Below are 25493 nucleotides of genomic sequence, written 5' to 3' on the forward strand. Positions count from 1 at the left end.
CCTAGGAGTCTATGATGGGATAATATAGAGGGAGCTTCACTCTGTTTCTGACCACGTGAGTGTGTGATGGGACAGTGTAGAGGGAGCTTCACTCTGTGTCTGACCCCGGGAGTGTGTGATGGGACAGTGTAGAGGGAGTTTCACTCTGTGTCTGACCCCGGGAGTGTGTGATGGGACAGTGTGGAGTGAGTTTCACTCTGTGTCTGACCCTGGGAGTGTGTGATGGGACAGTGTAGAGGGAGTTTCACTCTGTGTCTGACCCCGTGAGTGTGTGATGGGACAGTGTAGATGGAGCTTCACTCTGTGTCTGACCCTGGAAGTGTGTGATGGGACAGTGTAGAGGAAGCTTCACTCTGTGTCTGACCCTGTGAGTGTGATGGGACAGTGTAGAGGGAGCTTCACTCTGTGTCTGACCCTGGAAGTGTGTGATGGGACAGTGTGGAGGAAGCTTCACTCTGTGTCTGACCCCGGGAGTGTGTGATGGGACGGTGTGGAGCGAGCTTCACTCTGTGTCTGACCCTGGAAGTGTGTGATGGGACAGTGTAGAGGGAGTTTCACTCTGTGTCTGACCCCGGGAGTGTGTGATGAGACAGTGTAGAGGGAGTTTCACTCTGTGTCTGACCCTGGAAGTGTGTGATGGGACAGTGTAGAGGGAGTTTCACTCTGTGTCTGACCCTGTGAGTGTGATGGGACAGTGTAAAGGGAGCTTCACTCTGTGTCTGACCCTGGGAGTGTGTGATGGGACAGTGTGGAGGAAGCTTCACTCTGTGTCTGACCCTGTGAGTGTGATGGGACAGTGTAAAGGGAGCTTCACTCTGTGCCTGACCCTGGGAGTGTGTGATGGGACGGTGTGGAGGGAGTTTCACTCTGTGTCTGACCCCGGGAGTGTGTGATGGGACAGTGTAGAGGAAGCTTCACCATGTATCTAAGAACACACACAGAATGCTGGTGGAACACAGCAGGCCAGGCAGCATCTACAAGGAGAAGCACTGTCGACATTTCGGGCCGAGACCCTTCATCAGGACTAACTTTCAGTGCTTCTCCTTATAGATGCTGCCTGGCCTGCTTGTGTTCCACCAGCATTTTGTGTGTGTTGTTGTTTGAATTTCCAGCATCTGCAGATTTCTTCGTGTTTGCTCTTTGTATCTAAGCCTAGGAGTCTATGATGGGATAATACAGAGGGAGCTTCACTCTGTTTCTGACCCCGGGAGTGTGTGATGGGACAGTGTGGAGTGAGTTTCACTCTGTGTCTGACCCCGGGAGTGTGTGATGGGACAGTGTAGATGGAGCTTCACTCTGTGTCTGACCCTGTGAGCTTGTGATGGGACAGTGTAGAGGGAGCTTCACTCTGTGTCTGACCCTGGGAGTGTGTGATGGGACAGTGTAGAGGTAGCTTCACTCTGTGTCTGACCCCGGGAGTGTGTGATGGGACAGTGTAGAGGGAGCTTCACTCTGTGTCTGATCCTGTGAGTTTGTGATGGGACAGTGTAGAGGGAGCTTCACTCTGTGTCTGACCCTGGGAGTGTGTGATGGGACAGTGTAGAGGGAGTTTCACTCTGTGCCTGACCCTGGGAGTGTGTGATGGGACAGTGTAGAGGGAGTTTCACTCTTTGTCTGACCCCGGGAGTGTGTGATGGGACAGTGTAGAGGAAGCTTCACCATGTATCTAAGAACACACACAGAATGCTGGTGGAACACAGCAGGCCAGGCAGCATCTACAAGGAGAAGCACTGTCGACATTTCGGGCCGAGACCCTTCATCAGGACTAACTTTCAGTGCTTCTCCTTATAGATGCTGCCTGGCCTGCTGTGTTCCACCAGCATTTTGTGTGTGTTGTTGTTTGAATTTCCAGCATCTGCAGATTTCCTCGTGTTTGCTCTTTGTATCTAAGCCTAGGAGTCTATGATGGGATAATATAGAGGGAGCTTCACTCTGTTTCTGACCACGTGAGTGTGTGATGGGACAGTGTAGAGGGAGCTTCACTCTGTGTCTGACCCCGGGAGTGTGTGATGGGACAGTGTAGAGGGAGTTTCACTCTGTGTCTGACCCCGGGAGTGTGTGATGGGACAGTGTAGAGGGAGTTTCGCTCTGTGTCTGACCCCGGGAGTGTGTGATGGGACAGTGTGGAGTGAGTTTCACTCTGTGTCTGACCCTGGGAGTGTGTGATGGGACAGTGTAGAGGGAGTTTCACTCTGTGTCTGACCCCGGGAGTGTGTGATGGGACAGTGTAGATGGAGCTTCACTCTGTGTCTGACCCTGGAAGTGTGTGATGGGACAGTGTAGAGGAAGCTTCACTCTGTGTCTGACCCTGTGAGTGTGATGGGACAGTGTAGAGGGAGCTTCACTCTGTGTCTGACCCTGGGAGTGTGTGATGGGACAGTGTAGAGGGAGCTTCACTCTGTGTCTGACCCCGGAAGTGTGTGATGGGACAGTGTAAAGGGAGAGTCACTCTGTGTCTGACCCCGGGAGTGTGTGATGCGACGGTGTAGAGGGAGTTTCACTCTGTGTCTGACCCCGGGAGTGTGTGATCGGGCAGTGTAGAGGGAGTTTCACTCTGTGTCTGACCCCGGGAGTGTGTGATCGGGCAGTGTAGAGGGAGTTTCACTCTGTGTCTGATCCTGGGAGTGTGTGATGGGACAGTGTAGAGGAAGCTTCACCATGTATCTAAGAACACACACAAAATGCTGGTGGAACACAGCAGGACAGGCAGCATCTACAAGGAGAAGCACTGTCGACGTTTCGGGCCGAGACCCTTCGTCAGGACTAACTTTCAGTGCTTCTCCTTATAGATGCTGCCTGGCCTGCTGTGTTCCACCAGCATTTTGTGTGTGTTGTTTGAATTTCCAGCATCTGCAGATTTCCTCGTGTTTGCTCTTTATATCTAAGCCTAGGAGTCTATGATGGGATAATACAGAGGGAGCTTCACTCTGTGTCTGACCACATAGTGTGAGTTGGGATAATATAGAGGGAGCTTCACTATGTTTCTGACCACGTGAGTGTGTGATTGGGATGAAGTAGAGCAAGCCTCACTCTGACATCTCATCCTGCTTTAAAATGGGATCAGAGACCATTGTTTGAAAATTGGACTCTTTCACCCACTTTGGGCCCCCTCCCTGCACTCATGGAATAAGCTTCGGCCATTACCTCCTGGGCTTCTCGATGCTGCTGTTGAGGTGCTGAGCCTCACGGGACTTGAGGATCAGCAGGTCGTGGATCAGCTTGGAGGCCTCGAGCTCGCGCTGGCTCAACTGTTGCCACTGTGCCTGGTGCTGCAGCCGCAGGGCATCGTATTCCCCCTTCACCGTCTGGTTCGCCTGCTCCAGCAACGCCACTCGGCCCAACAGCTCCCTCCGTTCCTCCTTCATCTCCGCCAGCTTCTCCAGCAGCACCTCCAGCCTGCAGTGAAGCGAGGGCAGGGATCCCCGGTGAGACAAGGGTAAGCAATGGGTCAGGGGTCAGAGGTGATAGGGGTCCGCGGTGGGACAGGGGTCAGCAGTGGGTCAGGGGTCAGAGGCGGTAGGGGTCCACGGTGGGACGGGTCAGAGATGGCAGGGTTTGTGGTGGGGTAAGTGGAAGGAGTGGGAGGTGGAAAGGGAACAGGAGGGGAGTGAGTCAGGGGTAGGAGGGACACAATAAGAGTAGGTATGAGAAGGGTATGGCACAGAGGTTGCACATTGAGGATCAGGCCCCCCCCCCCCCCGCCTCCTGTGGCTCACACAATAACAGTGATTACATCCCAACCCCATCATCATAAGGCATTGCTCAGACCTCACTTGGAGTACTGCGAGCAGTTTAAATATACCCAATAACCTGGCCTCCATAGATGCCTGTTGCAATGAATTCCACAGATTCACCTCCCTTGACAGCAAGCGTTCGGCACGGACTAGAAGGGCCGAGATGGCCTGTTTCCGTGCTGTAATTGTTATGGTTATATCACACAGCATCCACACAAACGAGATTTCTCAGTTTGGCTGGGCCAGAGGCCGTCTTCCCCAAGACAAACGCATGCCGGCCAAACCTCAGGCTTACAATTGCGGGGGGTATTGTTCGGGATTGATTCCGTTGGATGCTGAGTGATTTCCCTGAGCATTGAACCAGTGGGCTGCGTGTTTAAGTCTGTGCTGGTATGGATGCTGCGGGGGTGGGGCAGTACCGGTCACTAATGCGTGGGGTGGATATTTGTACCCTGGATGAATTGTTGATTCGAGTTTTGAGTACTCTTAAAGTTGTTGGCAAAGTTGAGGTTGTTGCGCGGAGGTCTGATAAAATGGCGGGCTCAGACCTCGTTCTAGATCAGACCAGCGCTGACGTAACAGGGGTGGAACTGCCCGCTTCTATCATGGCCCAGGTGAGGCAGGGCCATGGCCTGTCCACACTGTCAGGGAGGAGGGGGATGTAGCAGAGCGGTCCGAGTCACAAGTCGAGTTTCCCGTAGCTGGGGGTGGAGACTTCAAAGACGGGGTTCGATCGTTTCTGAGGAGTGAGGGGAAGGAGTGGTCAGATTTGCAATGTCCAATTAGTCCCTGTCCCCCAGTGAAGAATGAGAGTTCTGAGCTGGCATCAGCCCTTACCTGAGCTGGCGAATAAGTGGCAGAGGGTCCCCCACCGGAAGCTAAGAATATTCTCTGGAATAACGCCCACCCCCGAGGGGGAAGAGGAGTATGCCTCTCAGTTGCTAGACGAGAGGCAGTGCTCTGATGACATAAGAGATTGGTTGAAAGTTTGAGGGGGTTTGCCACTGACTTAGTGAGAGCTGTGAGAATGTGGAAACCCCTAGCTAACACTGCCGATTATCTGGGAGCACTGGAGGATGCCTTTGGCATGACAGGGAGCCCACTGGGGCTCATGGTGGGGTTTCAGAACATGCATCAGGAGAAGGGGGAGAAGCTTTCTGCTTACATTTTCCGGCTAGACAGGCAGCTAAATTGCTTGTGGCGGGGCGGAGAGGGGTCGTGCAGGCAGCTGAGGTGGACCAATTAAGAATGGACCGGATAGCCAGGGGTGCCCAGTCACAGGACCCGATTGCTTTGGGTCTCGTGACAGTCTCAGAAGACGCGCCCCTTCCCTCTTCTGTTCAGCTGATCAGGGAGGTACGGGAGGAGGAGAACGTATCGGAGGCACGGGAGGGCTCCGTCAGCGGGTACATTCCTCGGTAGTAGCCCTTTGTGCTGAAGCGACCACGGCTAGCCCAACCCAGGGGATGGTAAAGGAGAATGTCCGTACGATAGGACTGGTAGAGAGGTGGATCCCTAAGGGGACGCACAGCGCAGAGGGCTGCGGGTGGCCGGGGCTCTGCAAGAAGAAGTGGGGGGTTGCGGCCAGTATTATCTATTGAAGAGGGACACTTCAGGCGGGAGTGTGAGCAGCAGGAAGCCCCTAGGAGAGTGAGCCCTGGGTACCTCAGTAGAGAGAGATGTTGGGAAACTTAGAGAAGGCCCAGTGAGGGAATGGCCTGGTGTCCCTGGGGGACACGTTCCCAGCAATATACCGTTGAACCCCCAGAAGTGAAAGACCCTAATCCTGAAGGCTTAGTGGGACCATGCTCCAGTGTGTCACTACAGATAGAGGGTATTTATGCTAAAGCCATACTCAACACGGGGTCGCAGGTCACGGTGTTGTACCATTCATTTTACAACCAGTATCTGAAGCATTTACCATTGACACTATTCAGGGCACTGGAGATCTGGGGGCTTAGTGCTAGAGATTATCCATACAACGGTTATTTGAAGTTCTCGGAGGCCGATGTGGGAGTGTCTGAGGTCCTTGATACATCGGTGCTGGTTTGTCCAGACCCAGTTGAGAAGGGTGGCGTTTCAATTCTGGTGGGGACCAACACCCCTCTTGTGAGGAGGCTCATGGGGGCCTGCAAGGAGAAGGCTGGGGCGGGTTCCCTGGGAACATTGTCCGTGCACCCAGTGTTTCGAGCTGCGCTTGAGGAAGGGCGCGGCTGCATCAGGCCGGATACTGAATTCCGACAAGGAACTGCGTAGCTCACTTGGTCAAAGCCAATCATGTTACGGCCCAGGGAAATAATGAGAGTGATGGAGACCCCCAAATTTCCCCCAGTGCCTGGGGGTGAGGCCCTCTTAGTGGACGCCCCACTCGCAGAGTGCGGGGCCCCTGAACCTGGTTGTAATGGATTTCCTGTCCATAGAACCCGATACCAGCAACATGGCGAATGCCTTTGGCATCACACCAGATTATAAAGTTGAATCGTTTAATTGCGTACTGTGTACTGTCTGGTATTTTGCGGTACGGATTTGTAACTGGGCAACACATCACACAGCATCCACACAAACAAGATTTCTCAGTTTGGCTGGGCCAGAGGCTGTCTTATCCTCGACCAACACACGCTGGCTGAATCTGAGGGTTACAGGCGTATTTAAAGCAGAGATTGATAGGTTCTTGATTGGACATGGCATCAAAGGATACGGGGAGAAGGCCGGGAACTGGGGCTGAGGAGGAGAGAAAAAAAGGATCAGCCATGACTGAATGGCAGAGCAGACTCGATGGGCCAGGTGGCCTAATTCTGCTCCTGTGTCTTATGGTCTAAATGGATATCCCTCAGTTCTGGGGCTGTGCTCTTTGGTCTGAGACTCCCCCACTATAGGAAACATCCTCTCCACATCCACTCTATCTGTGCCCTCTGGTCCTAGACTCCCCCACTATAGGAAACATCCTCTCCACATCCACTCTATCTGTATCCTCAGGTCCGAGACTCCCCCACTATAGGAACCGTCCTCTCCACATTCACTCTATCTGTGTCCTCTGGTCCTAGACTACCCCACTACAGAAAACATCCTCTCCACATTCACTCTGTCTGTGTCCTCTGGTCCTAGACTCCCCCACTATAGGAAACATCCTCTCCACATCCACTCTATCTGTGTCCTCTGGTCCTAGACTCCCCCACTACAGAAAACATCCTCTCCACATTCACTCTGTCTAGACATTTACCTTGACCACTGTACCATGACAAATCGTAATGAGATCCCCCCTCATTCTTCTAAGCTCCAGAGACTGCAGGCCCAGAGCTATCAAATGCTCCTGATACGTTAACCCTTTTGTGCCCGGGGCCATTCCCATGAACCTGCTCTGGACCCTCTCCAATGATAAGAGGCCCAAAACTGTTCACAATAGTCCAAGTGTGGTCTGACCAATGCCTTATAAAGCCTCAGCCTTACATCCTTGCTTTTAAGTATACTCTAATACTCTCGAAATGAATGCTAACAACCCATTTGCCTTCCTCACCACTGACTCAACCTGCAAGATAACCTTTAGGGAATCCTACACAAGGGCTCCCAAGTCCTTTCACACGCCTAATTTTTGAATTTGGGAGATGCACATGGGTAGTTCCTCCACCCTGTATGGTAGGGATTTAGGTTCACTGAGGAACAGTGTACAAGCCCAAGGAATTGGAACTGTAATTGTTTACTTTCACGTGCACCATTGAACACAGAACTAGGCAGGCTTTATGGCTGGTCAGCTTTTTCAAACTCGGCTCCTAAACTGTGGAATTCAATACCTAAAACTATACAGGATGCAGACTCATTTGCACTTGACACTTTTAAACACCCAACTCAAATCTTATTTATTTATCCTTGCTTTTAACTAACACTTGTCTTTTATTTTCAAGTTTGTACTTTATCCCATTGTAAAGCACTTTGAACTCCATTGTCTGTATGGAAAGTGCTTGATAAATAGAGTAATTATTATTAAAGTGTCCTGACTGTGTGGTATGGGAATTGCAAGGCATTTGACTGCAAGGCCCGACAAAGGATTGTGAGGCCTGCTGAGAGGATCGGGGTCTCTCTTCCTCCCATCAGGAACGCTGCGTAAACAAGACCCTTAAAATTGTCAAAGATCCATAAAGCCATAGGACTAAGGAGCAGAATCAGGCCTCTCAACCGTTCAAGCCCACCCCACCTCACAAATTCCACAGAATCACCACCCTCTGGCCAAAGGAATTCTTCCTCCTATCTGCTCTCCCTCTATTCTAAGGCTGTGCCTCTGGTCCTAGACATTCTCACTCAAGAAAACCTCTTCCCCATATCCACTTTATCCAAACCTTCCAAAATTTGATAGGTTGTAATAAGAGTCTACCCTCGTTCTTCTAAACTCCAGCGAGTACAGGCCCAGAGCTATCAAACACTCCCCATAAGTTAACCCTTTCCTTTCTGGAATCATTCTTGTGAACCTCCTCTGGACTCTCTCCAATGCCAGCACATCTTTTCTTAGAGAAGGGGCCTAAAACTGCTCACAATACTCACTCACAATACTAAAAATGCTCACAAAGTATGGTCTCACCAATGACTTGTAATGTCTCAGCATTACATCCCTGCTTTTATATTCTAGTCCTCTCGAAATGAATGCTAACACCACATTTGCCTTCCTCACCACCGACACAAACTGCAAGTTAACCTTTGAGAATTCTCAAGGACTCCCAAGGCCCCTTGCACCCCATATTTTTCTATTTTATTCCTGTTTAGAAAATATTCCACACCTTAATTCCTTCTACCAAAGTGGATAACCATATACTTTCCTGCACTGTAGTGAATCTGTCCAGTCCCCCAATCTGTCTAAATCCTTCTGCAGACTCATTGCTTCCTCAACACTACCTGACCCTCCACCAATCTTCATGCACTCTGCAAACCTGGCCACAAAGTCATCAATTCTTCATCCAAATCATTGACATATAAGGAGCGGTCCCAACACCGACCCCTGTGGAACACCACTAGTCACCAGCAGCCAACCAGAAATGGACTCTTCATTCCCACACTTTGCCTCCTGCCAGTTAGCCGATCTTCTATCCATGGTAGTACCTTTCCTGTAATACCACGTGTGGCATCTTGTCAAAGGCCTTCTGAAAATCCAAATAGACATCCACTGACTCTCCTTTGTCCACCCTGCTTGTTATTTCCTCAATGCGTTCCAACAGATTTGTCAGGCAAGATTTCTCCTTTAGAAAACCATGCTGAATTTGGCCTATTTAATCATGTGCCTCCAAATACCCTGAAACCTCATCCTTAATAATCGACCCCAACATCTTTCCAATCACTGAAGTCAGGCTAACTGGCCTATGATTTCCTTCCTTCTGTGTCCCTCCCTCCTTAAAGAGTAGAGTGGCATTTGTAAATGTTCAGTCCTCAGCAACTATGCCGGAATCTAGTCATTCTTGAAAGCTCCAAAGACTCTTCAACTGCCCCTTTCAGAACCCTGGGGCATTGTCCATCCTGTCCAGGTGACTTCAGGCTTCTCAGCGATCGAAGCACCTTCTCCTCGGTAACAGCAACTTCTGCCCCCCGACACTCCCGAATTTCTGGCATTCTGCCGGTGACTTCCACAGTGAAGACAGACACAGTACATTCCTCCACCATATCCTTGTCCCCATTTTTTGTGTCCTCTTATATTATTGGCTAGCTTCCCTTCAGACTTCACCTTTTCTCTCTTTATGGCTGTTTTAGTTGCTTTAAAAACTTCCCAATCCTTTTCCTTCCCACTAATTTGTGCCCTCTCTTTTGCTTTTATGTTGTATTTACTTCTCTTGTCATCTATCGTTGCCTCATCCTCCCTTTAAAATATTTCTTCATCTTTGGGATGTATCTTTCATGTGCCTTCCGAATTTACCTCATTAACACCAGACTTTGCTGCCCTGCCGTCATCCCTGCTAGTGTTCCCTTTCCAATCAACTTTGGCCAGATCCTCTCTCGTGCCTCTGTAATTCCCTTTACTCCACTGTCATACTGACACATTTGATTTTAGCTTCTCCCTCTCAAAATGCAGTGTGGAATTCTATCATACTATGATCACTGCCTCCTATCCTTTAAAATCTGGGTCATCACATAACACCCAATCCAAACCTGTTGTTGCCCTGGTGGGCTCAAGCACAAGCTGCTCTAAAAAGCCATTTCATAGGCATTCTACAAATCCCCTCCCTTGGGATTCAGCACCAACTGGATTTTTCCAATCTACCTGCATATTGAGATCCCCCACTCTAATCCTCTTGAAATGAATGCTAACATTGCATTTGCCTTCCTCACCACAGACTCACCTACAAATTAACCTGCAGGGAATCCTGCACATGGTCTCCCAATTAACCAGAAGGTTAATTTGCAGGTTGAGTCTGTGTAAGGAAAACAAATGCGATGTTAGCATTCATTTGAAGGGGACTAGAATATAAAAGCAGGGATATAATGTTGAGACTATAAAGTACTGGTTGGGCCTCACTTGGAGTATTGTGAGCTGTTATCTCAAGAAGGACCTGCTAAAACTGGAGAGGGTTCAAAGGAGGTCCACAAAAATGTTTCCAGGATTAAAAGGCAGACATATGAAGAGTGTTTGATAGCTCTGGGCCTGTATTCACAGATTTCAGAAGAATGAGGGGTGACCACATTGAAACCTATCGAATGGTGAAAGGCCTTGATAGAGAGGACGTGGGGAGGATGTTTCCTATGCTGGGAGAGTCTAAGACCAGGGGACACAGCCTCAGAATAGAGGGGCATCCTTTTAGAATGGAGATGAGGAGGAATTACTTTAGCCAGAGAGTGGTGAATCTGTGGAATTCTTTGCCACAGGCAGCTGTTGAGGCCAAGTCTTTATGCATATTTAAGGCAGAGGTTGAGAGATTCTTGATTGGTCAGTTCACAACGGGAGACAGGGAAAAGGCTGGAGAGTGGGACTGAGAGGAAAACTGGATCAGCCATGATAAAATGGCCTAACTCTGTTCCTATATCTTATGGTCTTAAGGGCCTATGGTACAGGAGCTCGAAGGCACGTGCTCACGATTTCAGGGACAAATTCCTCAGATTCACCACCCTGCCCTGGTGCCCAAATGCTAGCCTACCTGCTCTGCGTCGCCTGCAGCTCCATCTCCTTCTGTTTGCAATCCTTGTTTCGTTCAAACACCTCCTGGGCAAGCTGGGGGAGATACAAGGAACGTTACTGAGGCCTGAGCCCAGCTGCAAGTGGAGGAGGGTTGTACATGGGGCTAGCAACCCCATCCCATAAAAACCAAGCTACAGAAACACCAACAAAAGCTCCAATAACCTCATCCCTGGGAGAGGAAGGATCTTCAATGGGCTACACCTGGGGACAACTTGAAAGAATAGCCCAGGACAATGGACTCTGTTGAGCTGCTGTGGATGGTCGTGGGCTTAAATAAGTAAGTGAGCTTACTAAAGCAGCGAGAAGCATAGATGGAGTCTCCGAAGGAGAGGCTATGACAATAAAACAGTTACCAGACCAGGTATTCCAAATGAAGCTCCATCGGTGTAACACGCTGGTTCACATTTTTACTGCTATGCTGTAGGTGTTTCATTTTAGCAGCTCTGTAAGTTCAGTTTGTTTTGCTTTCAGCCTGTTTGGGTTATTGTTGAAGATGAGGGATGCAGAGGAATGTGTGTCATCAATTCAAAGGGCTGGTCTTGTTTTTTTTCCTTTTCGGCAGGAGATAAAGAGGGAGGACACTGGAGAGAACTGGTCGTAGGATTCGACCCGGTGGGGACCATGATTCGATGGAACCAGGTGCCGAGATCGACTGAGGGTCAGTCAATACGTGTGACTTTTGGAAGAGCTGAGCACCAACTTGTGCACATTTGACTGTTTAATTATAGTGGGTCCTTTTTGTTTTTTTTCTTTACTAACCCTTTAGTTAAGATTCATAAATATAACTCCTTTAATCGTATGCAGTGGGCTGTCTGTTATTTCTTGCCATTGAGCTGTAACGCAGTAGCAAAGTAGACAGCATCCACACAAACCAGGGTTCGGGGTGGGAGAGCTGTCTCAATCTCACCGGTTTGGCGGGACCACAGTGTGTATTCCCTAGACGTACGCAGCCAAGGAAACCAGCGGGATTTCATTTGAATACTACAATTATATTTGCTTCACTCCTCTTCCTGGACCTGCATTCCAAACCGCAAACCCCTGCTGAGGAAATATCCTCTCCCCTGTCACCTTTGGCTTCTTTACTGATCTTCAGTCTCTGTCCCCGGTCCTAAACACCTCCATCACACAACAAAGGAACAAGCCCCTCAGTGCGCAATGTTGTGCTGAACTAATTAAATTAGTCATCCGATGGCCAACTAATCTCTTCTGCCTACAGTGTCCATATCCTTCCATTTCCCTCACATTCGTGTGCCTATCTGAAAAACCCCTAATGTATCTGCCTCTATTGCCACCCCAGGCATCCACTAGTCTGTGTAAAAAAAAAACCTGCCCCTTGTATCTCCTTTGAAATCACCCTCTCACCTTAAATGCACACCCTCTGGTATTAGACATTTCAACCCTGGGAAAATGATAACTCTCTGTTCACTCTATCCGTGCTTCTCATAATCTCATAAACCTCCATCAGATCTCCCCTCATCCTCCACCACTCCAGAGAGAACAACCCAGATTGTCCAGCATCTCACATGCCCCCTCTCTTCTGCACCCTCTCCAAATCCCCGGCATCCTTCCTATAGCGGGGCAACCAGAACTCTGCACAATACTCCAGATGCAGCCGAGGTAGAGTTCTATAAAGCTGCAACATAACTTACTGACCTTTGAACTCAATGCCTCAACTAATAAAGACAAACACGTCACATGCCTTCTTAACCATTGTATCGAACTGTGTAGACACTTCCAGGGAGCTATGAACCTGCATCCCAAGATCCCTCTGCTCATCAGCACTGTTAAGAACCTTGAGAACTTTCTTTCCATCTACTTCTTCCCCTCCACCGTGGGATTTCTGAACGGTCCATTGGCCCACGGACACTGACTACTATTTTGCTCCCTTTTTGCACTATTTTTATATGTCACTATTGTAATTTAACATCTTGCACTGTACTGCTGCCATAAAAAAATTCATAACATACTATACGTCAGTGATAGTAAAACTGATTTTGATTCCGAAATTTGCTGTGCCAAAGACTCTTATAAATTTCTATAGAAGTACAGTGGAGACCATTCTGACCGGTTGAATCACCGTCTGGAACAGAGGCGCCAATGCCCAGCATCACAAGAGGCCGCACAGGGTTGTAGACTCAGCCAGCTCCATCATGGGCACCACCCTCCCCATCATCGAGGACATCTGAAAGAGCTAATGCCTCAAGAAAGGTGGCATCCGTCAATAAGGATCCTCACCATCCAGGCTATGCCCTCTTCTCATTACTGCCATCATGGAGGAGGTAAAGGAGCCTGAAGATCCATACTCAATGTTTTATAACAGCTTCTTCCCCTCCGCCATCAGATTTCTGAACGGTCCCATGAACAGGACTTTGTTGTTACTTTTCTCCCCCCCACGATTTATTAATAATGATGCCGTGCCCATGAACACTACATCATAATTCCTCCTCAACACTATTTTACTTTCTAATGTAATTTTTATGTCTTTGCACTGTACTCCTGTCACAAAACAATTTCACAACATCTGTCAGTGAGAATAAGCCTTTCTCAAGGAAAATAGCTTGCTTGGTTTAACCCTATCTATACCCTTCATAATTATGTATAACTATCAGATCTCCCTTCATTCTCCTCAGCTCTGGGAAATAAAGTTCTAACCTATTCAACCCTTCCCTATAATTTCAGACCATCAAGTCCTGGCAACATCCTTGTAAATATTCTCTGTTTCAATCTTATTGATATCTTTCCTGTAGGTAGGTGACCAGAACTGCACACAATACTCCAAATTTGGTTTCAACAACATCTAACACCGCTTCAACATAACATCCAAACCCCTGTACTCCAATACTTTGATTTTATAAAGGCCAAGTTGATAGGGTTGTTAAGGTGTATGGTGTACTGGCCTTCTTCACTTGGTGGACTGAGTTCAAGAGCCACAACTCTGTAAAACTCTGGTTAGACCACACTTGGAATATTGTGTTCATTTCTGGTCATCTCATTACAGAAAGGATGTGGAAGCTAGAGAGAGGATGTTAGTACTACAATATTCTGCTGCCGCCAAACAACAACTTTCATTGTATATGTCAATTATATTAAATCTAATTCCGATTTTGATGCCTGTCCCCATCTGGTAGAAGATGCCAACAATATTCAAACAGGTTTATAAAACCATGGTTAGACCACGCTTGGGAATACTGTTTTAATTTCTGTTCCCCTCATTATAGGAAGGATGTGGAAGCTTTAGAAAGGATGTAGAGGAGATTTACCAGGATGCTGCCCTTCTAAGGATAGGTTGAGCAAGATAGGGCTTTTCTCTTTGGAGTGAAGGAGGACGAGAGGTGACTTGATAGAGGTGTACAAGATATAAGAGGCATAGATCAAGAGGACAGCCAGAGACTTTTTTCCAGGGTGGAAATGGCTACTACAAGGGGGCATAATTTTAAGGTAGTTAGAGAAAAGTTTAGGGCAGGTATGTGAGAGGCAAGTTTCTTTTTTTTTAAAAAACACAGTGATGGGTGTGTGAAATGCACTGTTATGAGTGATGGTAGAGGTAGCTACATTAGGAACATCTAAGAAACTCTTAAGATGGGCACACTGATGATGGAAAAATGGAGGTCTATGTGGGAGGGAGGGGTTAGATTGATCTTGCAGTAGACAGGAAGTCCAGAACATCATGGGGCAAAGGGCCTATATCACACTGCAATGTTCTATGTTCAGTAACAGGGATGTGGAACCTCAGTTCTGTGGGTGGACCAGAGAAGTAGGACTGTTCTCCTGGGAACAGAGGAGGTTGTGAAGGGGTTTGGTGGAAGTGTTTATGATCATGAGAATGGCACAGCGGGAAGAGCCACTGCCCCAAAGCCCTGGAGATTCAAGTCCAATCCCAGCCTCTGGTGTTGCCTGCGTGGAGTTCGCACATTCTCCCCCGTCGCCACGTGTGTTTCCCCGGCTGTTCCTGTATCCTCCCATGTGTGTAGGATGTGAGACATCAGTGCGTTAACTGCCCCTTGTGTGAGTGAGGGGCAATCGACGGGAAAGTGGGGATTAGTGTAGGGACGGGAAAGTGGGGATTAGTGTAGGGTTGACGTTAACTGGGTTAGCACAGTCTTGACAGGCTGAAGGGCCTGTTTCCACACAGTATGACTCTAATGCTTAAGCCTCATGGAGAGCTCAACAGTGGAAGAGAAAGTTCAAACCACACCATCACTTTCACCAGTTGGACAAACGGAGGTGTTGAGAACCATGTAAATTGGTGAGCTCACTTCAGCACTGAACTGAACCTGTACTCTTACTTTCAGGGACTCTAACAGCTCATGGTCTGGGTATAATTTATTTATTTTTGTATCAAATGTACAAGTTACCCTCTTTTGCACATTGGATGTTTGTTGCTCTTGGCTACATGTGGTTTTTCATCTGTTTCTTTGTTTCATGGCTGCCTGTTAGGAGACAAATCTCAAGGTTGTCTACGGTATACATACTTTGATAATAAATGTACTTTGAAAACTCGATCCAGCTCCCTAGAATCCGACTTCACTCATCCAGACAGAGAGTAGACAATTGAAGGATGTCCATTTAGAACGGAGGTAAGGAATTTCTTTAGCCAGAGGGAGGTGAATCTGTGGTATTCATCACCACACACAGATGTGTAGGCCAAGTCACTGGGTATATTTAAAGCAGTAAATGATTATTTATTCATTATGTGCTATGTCATATGACCATGATTGTTCATGGCAAATTATTCTACAGAAGTGGTTTATTATTACCTATTTCTGGGCAGTGTATTTACAAGACAGATGACCCCAGCCATTATCAACACTCTTCAGAGATTGTCTGCCTGGTGTCAGTGGTCACATAACCAGGACTTGTGATCTGCACCGACTGCTCATACGACCATCCACCACCTTCTCCCGTGGCTTCACATGATCCTGATCAAGGTGAGGGAGGTGGGGCTAAGCAGAAGCTACACCTTGCCCAAGGGTGACCTGCAGACTAGCGGAGGGAAGGAGCACCTTACACCCCCTTTGGTAGAGACGTATCTCTACCCCGCCACCCAGGAGGATGATAGGTTCTTGATTAATCAGAGCGTCAAAGGGTACAGGGAGAAGGCAGAAGAGTGGCGTAGAGAGGAATAATACACCAGCCTGGATGGAATAGCAGAGCAGAGTCAAAGGGCTGAATGGCCTAATTCTGACCCACAGGATGCACCTAATATCCACAGTAACACAATGTTTGAAATCGCCTTTCTGCTCCTATCTCAGTCCTCCAGGTGCGGCTGTTATACAGATGCAGCAGAACTCTCAACCCTTTGCTCTAGGCTCCTCTCACCAAAGGCAATTATGCCGCAGGCCACCTTGGCCCCCGCCCACCTACTTGTGTGGCCCCTTTCAGGGGGCTATGCACGTGGTCCCCAAGGTCCCTCTGTATGTCAATGTTTCTCTGGGGTCCTGCCATTTATTACAGAGAGCAACAGACACAAAATGCTGGAGAAACTCATCAGGTCAGGCAGCATCTCTGGGGAGGAATAAACAGTCAGTGTTTCAGGCCAAGATCCTTAACATCTGCATTAGTGCAGGTGGCTGTGGAAACCATACAAGTCCTGACAGTCAGAATAGAAAGAGGGAAATTGTTTCACAGTCACACACAGAACTAGACTGTCTAACCTGAAAACTCAGACAATACTGAAATTTATCATGAAGGAAGTGGCAACTCTGAAATTCATAATGATTGTGCAGAAATGGCACGGTTTGTGAGCGGTTTCGTTTTTTTGAGGTTTCAGCTTGCAGAAGGAGAAGGGGAACCAGCGGAACTTTGTTCTCTGGAGTGCTCAGAAGGCCTTCAACGCAGTACCACACAAGAGGTTATTAATCAAAGTCAGAGCACAGGGGTATGTTGTTGGAACGGAGAACATTGCATAGAGTCGTAGAGCACTACTGAAGAAAAGCAGGCCTATTGGCCCAGCTAGTCCATGACAAACTATTAATCTGCCTAATCCCATCGAACTGCACCAGAACCGTAGCCCTCCATACCGTCCCATCCATGTACAGTACCCATCCAAACTTCTCTTAAATGTTACAATTGAACCCGATTCCGCCATTTCTACTGGCAGCCCGTTCCACACTCCCGCCACCCTCTGAGTGAAGAAATTCCCCTTTGGGTTCTCCTTAAATACATCACCTTTCACCCCTAACCCATGACTTGTAGTTGTAGTTCCACGCAGCACAGAGGGTATGCTGTACTACTATGCATTCAAGATTGGTTAACACTCTGTTGCCGCGGAGATGTGCTGAGGCCTAGCAGCTTGTGATTTTATATATATGTATTGAATAAGTAGTGCAATAAGAAAACAAATAAAAATAGTGAAGTAGTGTACATGGGTTCAATGTCCATTCAGAAATCTGATGGCGGAGGGGAAGAAACTAATTTCAAAATGACGAGTCTGTGTCTTCAGGCTTCTGTTCCTAAACAGTGTTCTGTTCCATCATTTTAGAAACTGTTCCTAAAATGAAGAGTGTGTGTACCTCTACCCAGATGGTGGTAATGAGAAGAGGGCATGTCCTTGGTAATGCAGGTCCGTAACGATGAATGCCACTTTTTGAGGCATCACCTTTTGAAGATGCCCTGGATGCTGGGGTGGTGGATCTGTGGAATTCACTGCCACAAGTGACTGTGGAGGCCAAGTCATTGGGTATATTTAAAGTGGAGGTTGATAGGTTCTTGATTAGTCTGGGCATCGAAGGATAAGAGGAGAAGGCAGGGGAATGGGGTCGAGGGGGATAACAAATCAGCCATGATGGAATGGTGTAGCAGACTTGATGGGCTGAATGGCCTAATTCTGCTTCTATGCCCCAAGGTCTTATGGAGACAGGAAAGAAGATGAACTTGGACAGATTGGGAGAATGGGTGAAGAAGTGGCAGATGGAAGACCACGTGATCACACACCAAACATCAGAATGGGGAAGAACTGTGATCTAAGTGGCTGTGACCGTTGAACGATTGTTGGTCTCAGAGAGTGTGGTTTTAGTATCTCAGAAACTGGTGATCTCCAAGGATTTTACTGTGCAACTTTCTTAGAGTTCACAGAGAATGGTGCAAAAAATCATAAAAACATCCAGTGAGCGGCAGTTCTGAGGGTGAAAACGCCTCGTTAATGAGAGAGGTCAGAGGAGAATGGCCAGACTGGAAAGCGACAGTAACTCAAATAACCACTCATTACAACAGTGGTGTGCAGAAGAGCATCTCTGAATGCACGACACATCATACCTTGAAACGAATGGGCTACAACAGCAGAAGAACACAAACATACACTGGGAGATCACTTCATCAGGTGCAGGAGGCATCTAATAAATTGTGCATGTCACCACAAACTACCTTGAGATTCATTTTCTGGAGGCATTTACAGAAAAATTGAATACGGCAAAACTTAAGAAAAACTATACACAAATAAACACTGACAAACAACATACGTGCAAAAAAAGTCAAACTGCAAATTAAAGAAATAATATTGGGTGGCAGAGTGGAGATATGTCTCTACCAAAGGAGGTGTAAGGTGCTCCTTCCCTCTGCTAGCCTGCAGGTCACCCTTGGGCAAGGTGTAACACCTGCTTAACCCCCGATCAGGATCATGTGAAGCCACGGGAGCAGGTGGTGGATGGTCGTATGAGCAGCCGGTGCAGATCACAAATCCTGGTTATGCGACCACTGACACCAGACAGACAATCTCTGAAGAGTATTGATAATGGCTGGGGTCACCCCTCGTGTAAAGACACTGCCCAGAAGAAGGCAACAGCAAACCACTTCTGTGGGAAAATTTGCCAAGAACAATCATGGCCATGAGACCATGATCGCCCACATCATATGACACGGCACACAATGACGATAAATACGGAGAATGAGTTGTAGAGATTTTGAAAGTGTGTCTCTGGATTGTGCAGACAGTTCAGCCTTGATCTCAGGTTATTCAATACAACAGGGTGATCGTGCCCACAAATCATAAGATGATATACTGTGAAACTAGATACATTAATGGAGAAGTAAATGAAATGTGGTTGAGGACATCCACTGCAAGTTCCTCAGTGACAAGTATCACTTAGATTTTGTTAAATCTGGAAGACACAGAAGCAGAATTAGGCCATTCAGCCCATCGAGTCTGTTCCACCTGGCTGATTTATTATCCCTCTCAACCCCAGTCTCCTACATTCTCCCCATAATCTTTGATGCTCTGACTAAGCAAGAACTATTAGCCTCCACTTTAAATATACCCAATGTCATATAATATCTTAGATTAAGCGTTCTTGTTCATTTAAATAATTCATATGTAAATTTGCATATGTCATCACGCTAGTGTGATATGTGCATGCCTTGATTAAAGTAAACTTGAAGATAGACCTGCATTTCAGACTCTCATATCTTCCTTTGAAGTGATTTAATGTTTTGAAGTTACAAAACGTAACATTGGCAACAATGGATTTTCTTTTAAAACAAACCCAAGATGGCTACCAACCTATACAAGGGAGAGAGGACGAGGGAGCGGGAGGGAGAGAGGACGAGGGAGGGAGAAGTGAACAGAGAAAGGCTCAGGCTCCATCACAAACTCACCTCGCCATTGATACGCTGCAGTTTCGAGATCTCTTCTTGGTAACGTTGCTGGTGTGAATCTGTGGTTTCAGGCTCCTGTACATGACTGAGAAAACAATTAAGTTTAACAATTAACATTGAAATATCTACACATACAGTGAAATTCATCATTTACGTCAAATCAAGTCAGCGAGGATGTGCCGGGGACTGGCCGTAAGTGACACCAAGCTTTCAGTAACAACAGAGCATCCCCTCAGTTTACTAACCCAAACCCCGCACATCTTTGGAATGTGGGAGGAAAGCAGAGCACCTGGAGGAAACATACATGGTCATGGAGAGGACATACAAACTCCTGCAGGCAGCGATGGGATTTGAACTGCAAAGTGATGCACTAACCACTACACTACCGTACAGCCTGGGGAAACTGTGTGAGATCCGGGGCATTCCCAACCCAAATCCAACCTCCCATCTGTGACAAATGCCCTCACTTCCCTCTTGTCTCCATAGGACCATTAGACGCAGGAGCATATTTAGGCCATTCAGCCCATCGAGTGTGCTCCACCATTCCATCATGGCTCTTTTATTATCCCTCTGTACCCCATTCTCCTGCCTTCTCCCCGCAACATTTGATGCCCTGACTAATCAAGAGCCTATCAGCGTCAGCTTTAAATATACCCAATGACTTGGCCTTCACAGCCATCTGTGACAACGAGAAGCCCTCCGTTGGTCGTGTTGACCATGGATATTGCGTCCAAGCTGTCTATATGAAACGCAGGCCACTATTCAAGCCAAGGCATATGACAGAGCCTGCTGTTGCCCATGCAGCAAGCTTCCCCTCTCTATGCAGCTGATGAATCCAAAGGAATGGCAGAGACCAAAACAATTTGGCACCAGTGGCATTGCCAGAGTTGCCAGTCAGCATTGAATTCAACGTAGGCTTGCCTTAGGGACTCCAGCTCTGGACTTTTCCTCAAGGTTTACGGTTGAAGCCTTCCCCGTGAGTGGGCACAGCCACAAGACAGCACAGGACTGAGATCAGAGTTTTCCTTCTCCTAGATGAGCTGCCAACCATGGCTGATGAGCCCCATCTGCCCAAAGCAACAGGTTTTAAGGCACCAATAACCTGCCTTTGCCCTGTCTCCTGGCAGTAGAAAAGGTTCCACCAGGCTTGGTCACTAAGCCACACAGGAAGGCCAGGAGCTGAACTTGGCTGTCAGAGGCCATCTGAGATGCACGCGTTGGAAGCACTGGGAGCTGATCCACACTACCTCTCCTAGCTATAATAACCTTAAGGGAACAGTAGCGAAGAATTTCACAGATTCAACACCCAAAACCTAAAGAAAATCCTCACCTCTGTTCTAAAGAGATGTCCTTGTCTCCTGAGGTTGTGCCCTCTGATCCTAGGCTGCCCATCTCTCCACATCCACCCTCTAACTTTCCATAATCAGAAGGTTTGCAGTTCTCAGCAAAGATCCAAAACAGTGAAGCAGAGACCAACCCGCACGTTAGTGTTGCCACGGAACATCTAAGGGATGGTCCGGAACTTCCTCCCTCATCCCACTTACTTCAACACTTACACTCAAGGACCTCCTGTACCAAATAAAGTGGCCATTGAGTGTATGTTGTTGCCTTCTGCTGCTGACCATCCATTTCAATGTTTGATGTGTTGTGTGTTCAGAGATGCTCTCCTGCACACCACTGTTGTAACATGTGGTTATTTGAGTTACTGTCTCCTTCCCGTCAGCTTGAACCAGTCTCTCTGACCTCTCTCATTAGGGAGGCGTTTTCACCCACAGAACTGCTGCTCACTGAATGTTTTCTTTTTCTTTACACCATTCTCTGTAAACTCTAGAGACGGTTGTGCGTGAAAATTCCCGGAGATCAGCAGTTTCTGAGATACTCAAACCAGCCTGTTTGGCACCAACATCATTCCATGGTTGAAATCACTTGGATCACATTTCTTCCCCATAATGATGTTTGGTCTGAACAACAACTGAGCCTCTTGACCATGTCTACGTGCTTGTATATGTTGAACTGCTGCCACATGATTGGCTGATCAGATATTTGCATTAATGATCAGGTGTACAGGTGTACCTAATAAAGTAGCCTCTGAGTGTGTGTCTTCAATGCGGAAAAATAGGTGAATGTACCTGGGAACAGAGGGAAAGTAGGGATCACGCATGCCCCACCAATGTTGAAGGAAGTCTGATTTCTCCAGGAGTTGGTTGTCTATTGGTAAAATAGAACAAAAAATATCATCAACCAAGGACTCAAACCCCTGAAGAAGCAACATTAATAATGATTTCACGACAATGGGAAGTCCTGGGTCTGTCCAAATTTTTATCCCTTGACTCAGCATGTCATAGAAACCAGCCTCCCCCTGTGGATTTATTTTTTGTATTTGCAGTTTGTTGTCATTTGCAAGCTAGTTGTTTGTCTGTCCTGTGGGGTACGACCTTTCATTGTTTCTTTGTATTACTGTGAACGCCAACAAGAAAATAAATCTCCGCGCTCTCTATGGTGATACATACGTACTTCAATAACACATTTACTTAACTTTGAGATGCCTCACAGCTCGGCACAGCAACTGCTCGGCCCAAGACCACAAGAAGTTGCAGAGAGTTGCGGGCACAGCTCAGCACATCAGCCTCCCCTCCATGGACTCTGTCTACACATTTCCCTGCCTCAGTAAAGCAGCCGGTGTAATCTTAATAGGCATCCGTTAGCCTCATGAGACCATGGATTTGTGCCTTGGAAGGTTTCCAGGGCACAGGCCTGGGCAAGGTTGTATGGGAGACCGGCAGTTGCCCAAGCTGCAGGCCTTCCCCTCTCCACGCCACCGATGTTGTCCAAGGGAAGGGCACTAGGACCCAAGCAGCTTGGCACCGGTGACGTCGCAGAGCAATGTGTTGTTAAGTGCCTTACTCAAGGACACAAACACGCTGCCTCAGCTGAGGCTCAAACCAGTGACCTTCAGGACTTATCCAGCATAACCATAGACTTCACATACCCCGGACATTCTCTCTTTGCCTCTTCCCATTGGGCGGAAGATACAAAAGCCAGAAAATTCATCCCACCAAGCTCAAGGACAGCTTCTACCCCATTGTTATAAGACTATTGGATGGTTCCATAGAACAATAAAATGGGCTCTTAATCTCACAAATCAACTCGTTATGACCTTACACTTAATTGCCTGCCTGTACGTTATCTGTAACTGTTAAATTCTGTTATTGGAGCTCCTGGAGAGAGAAGGGAGTTGGGCAGAAAACTGAAAAGCAGGGCCTCCAGGGTCACTGCCAGTGTCACACGCCAAGAACAAGATGATTTGGTAGATGAATGCATGGTTGAGGAAGATCGTGAACATAGCCCAGCACATCACACAAACCAATCTTCCATCCTTGGACTCACTTTACACCACACGCTGTCGGAGCAGTGCTGCCAGGATAATCAAGGACACGACCCACCCAGCCAACACACTTTTTGTCCCACTTCCCTCCGGGAGAAGGTTCAGGAGCATGAAGATATGTACGGCCAGATTTGGGAACAGCTTCTTTCCAACTGTGATAAGACTGCTGAACAGATCCTGACCCGGATCTGGGCCGTACCTTCCAAATATCCGGACCTGACTTGCACTACCGTACTTTCCCTTTTCTATTTTCTAATTATGATTTATAATTTAAATTTTAATTATATTTACTTTGATTTGTACTTCAGGGAGCGTGAAGCGCAGAATCAAATATCACTGTGATGATTGTACGCTCTAGTATCAATTGTTTGGTGACAATAAAGTATAAGTGTCCTTGAGGGCAGGTTTGCGAGAGCTGTTAGGTAGAGTTTAAACTAATTTGGCAGGGGGATAGGAACCAGAGTGAGAGGGCTGAGGATGGGGCAGGTGGTATACAACAAGATGCAGTGTGTAGTGAGACTGTCAGGGAGGACAGGAAGGAATTGCAGTCAATGGGATGAGTTGCAGCATAACAGGGAAACAAAATCAAAAATGGTGATAAATACAGGACTAAAGCTGTAATACGTGATGCATGCAGTGTGTGGAATAGGGTAGATGATCTTGCAGTTAGAGATTGATAGTTATGACGTAATGGGCATTACCGAGTCACGGCTGAAAGAAGATCATAGTTGGGCACCTAACGTCCAAGGATACACACTGTATCGAAAGGACAGCCAGGTAGGCAGAGGAGGTGGCGTGGCTCTGTTGGTAAAAAAAAAAAGTAAAATCAAATTGTTAGAAAAAGGTGACATAGGATTGGAAGATGTAGAATCCTTGTGGGTAGAGTTAAGAAACCCTGGTGGTAAAGACACTGCTGGGAGTTATATACAGGTTTCCAAATAGTAACTAGGATGTGGGTACAGTTCCAACGGGAGATGAAAAGGCACATAAAAAAGACAGTGCTGCGAAAGTCGTGGGGGATTTTAATATGCAGGTAGATTGGGGAAATCAAGTTGGTGCTGGATTCCAAGAGGGAATTTGTAGAATGCCTACGAAAAGGCTTTTTCAGAGCAGCTTGTGGTCGAGCCCACTAGGGGATTGGGTGTTGTGTAATTTGATTAGGGAGCGTAAGGTAAAGAACTCCTGGGAGGCAGCGATCATAATATGATAGAATTCACCCTGCAGTTTGAGGGCGAAGCTAAAGTCAGATGTATCGGTACTACGGTGGAGTAAAGGAAATAACAGAGGCATGAGAGAGGAGCTGGCCAAAATTGATTGGAAGGGGACACTAACATGGAAGATGGCAGAAAAAAGACTGGAATTTCTGGGAGCAGTTTGGAAGGTGCAGGATAGATATGTTCCAAAGATAAAACATCCTAAAGGGAGGATGAAGCAAGCGAGGTTGACAAGAGAAGTCAAAGCCAACATAAAAGCAAAAGAGAGGGCATATAATGTAGCAAAAATTAGTGGGAATTAGAGGAGTGGGAAACTTCTAAAAACCAACAGAAGGCAACTAAAAAGCCATAAAGAGTGGAAGATGAGATATGAAGGTAAGCTACCAAAACTATCAAAGAGGATACCAAAAGTTAAAAAATATATCTATAAAGAGGAAAAGAGAACCAAGAAATAACATTGGACCATTGGAAAATAATGCTGAAGAGGTAATAATGGGGGACAAAGAAATGGCAGATGAACATATTTTGCATCAGGCTTTACCATAGAAGGTGCTAGCAATAGGCCGTGAATTTGAGAGAGTCAGGGGGCAGAAGTAAGTGTAGTTGTCATTACTACAGAGAGGTGCTTGGGAAGCTGAAGGCCCAAAAGTAGATCAACCACCTGGACCAGATGGTGTACACCCCAGGGTTCTGAAAGAGGTGGCTGAAGAGATTTTGAAGACATCAGTAAGGATCTTTCAAGAATCGCTAGATTCAGGAATGGTTTTGGAGGACTGGAAAATTGCAAATGTCACTCCACTCTTCAAGAAGGGAGAGAGGCAGAAGAAAGGAAATTATAGACCAGTTAGCCTGACTTCAGTGGTTGGGAAGATGTTGGAGCTCATTATTCAGGAGGAGTCTCGAGCTAATTGGAGACTTAAGATAAAGTAGGCCAAAGTCAGCATACTTTCCTTAAGAGGAAACCTTGCCTGACAAATCTGTTGGAATTCTTTGAGGAAATAAAGAGCCCCTGGATTACAGGAAAGATATTAGCATTGATAAGAGCATTGGCTGATTGGCAGGAGCAAAGGGAGTTTTATCTGGTTGACTGCCAGTCACCAGTGGTGTTCCACAGGGGTCTGTGTTGGGACCACTTCTTTTTACGTTATATGTCAATGACTTAAATGACAGAATCACTGGCTTTGTGGCCAAGTTTGCAAATGATACAAAGATAGGTGGAGGGGCAGGTGGCCTAGAGGACGTGGGGAGTTTGCAGAAGGACTTAGGAAGATTGGAGAATGGGCAAACAAGTGGCAGATGAAATATAGTGCATGGTCAAGCACTTTGGTAGAAGGAACAATGACATGAACTATTTTCTAAATGAGGAGAAAATTCAAAAATCAGAGATGCAAAGGGACTTGGGACAGGGACTTCAGAAGTCCCTA

General features: G+C 47.2%; 1 protein-coding gene across 1 annotated transcript in view; it reads right to left on the bottom strand.

Moving 5' to 3' along the window:
• The window catches only part of LOC140727086 (autophagy-related protein 16-like), a 107585-nt gene that overhangs the window by 60709 nt on the left and 21383 nt on the right, over positions 1-25493 (bottom strand). The window contains exons 2-5 of the mRNA XM_073044330.1: positions 21600-21678; positions 19471-19555; positions 10841-10914; positions 3145-3396 (exon numbers count right to left, since the gene is read on the bottom strand). Of these exons, the coding sequence (XP_072900431.1) occupies positions 3145-3396; positions 10841-10914; positions 19471-19555; positions 21600-21678 (490 nt within the window). The remainder of the gene's footprint in view (positions 1-3144; positions 3397-10840; positions 10915-19470; positions 19556-21599; positions 21679-25493) is intronic.

Source organism: Hemitrygon akajei, chromosome 4 (genome assembly GCF_048418815.1).
Source record: "Hemitrygon akajei chromosome 4, sHemAka1.3, whole genome shotgun sequence".
Classification (NCBI taxonomy): Eukaryota; Metazoa; Chordata; class Chondrichthyes; order Myliobatiformes; family Dasyatidae; genus Hemitrygon; species Hemitrygon akajei.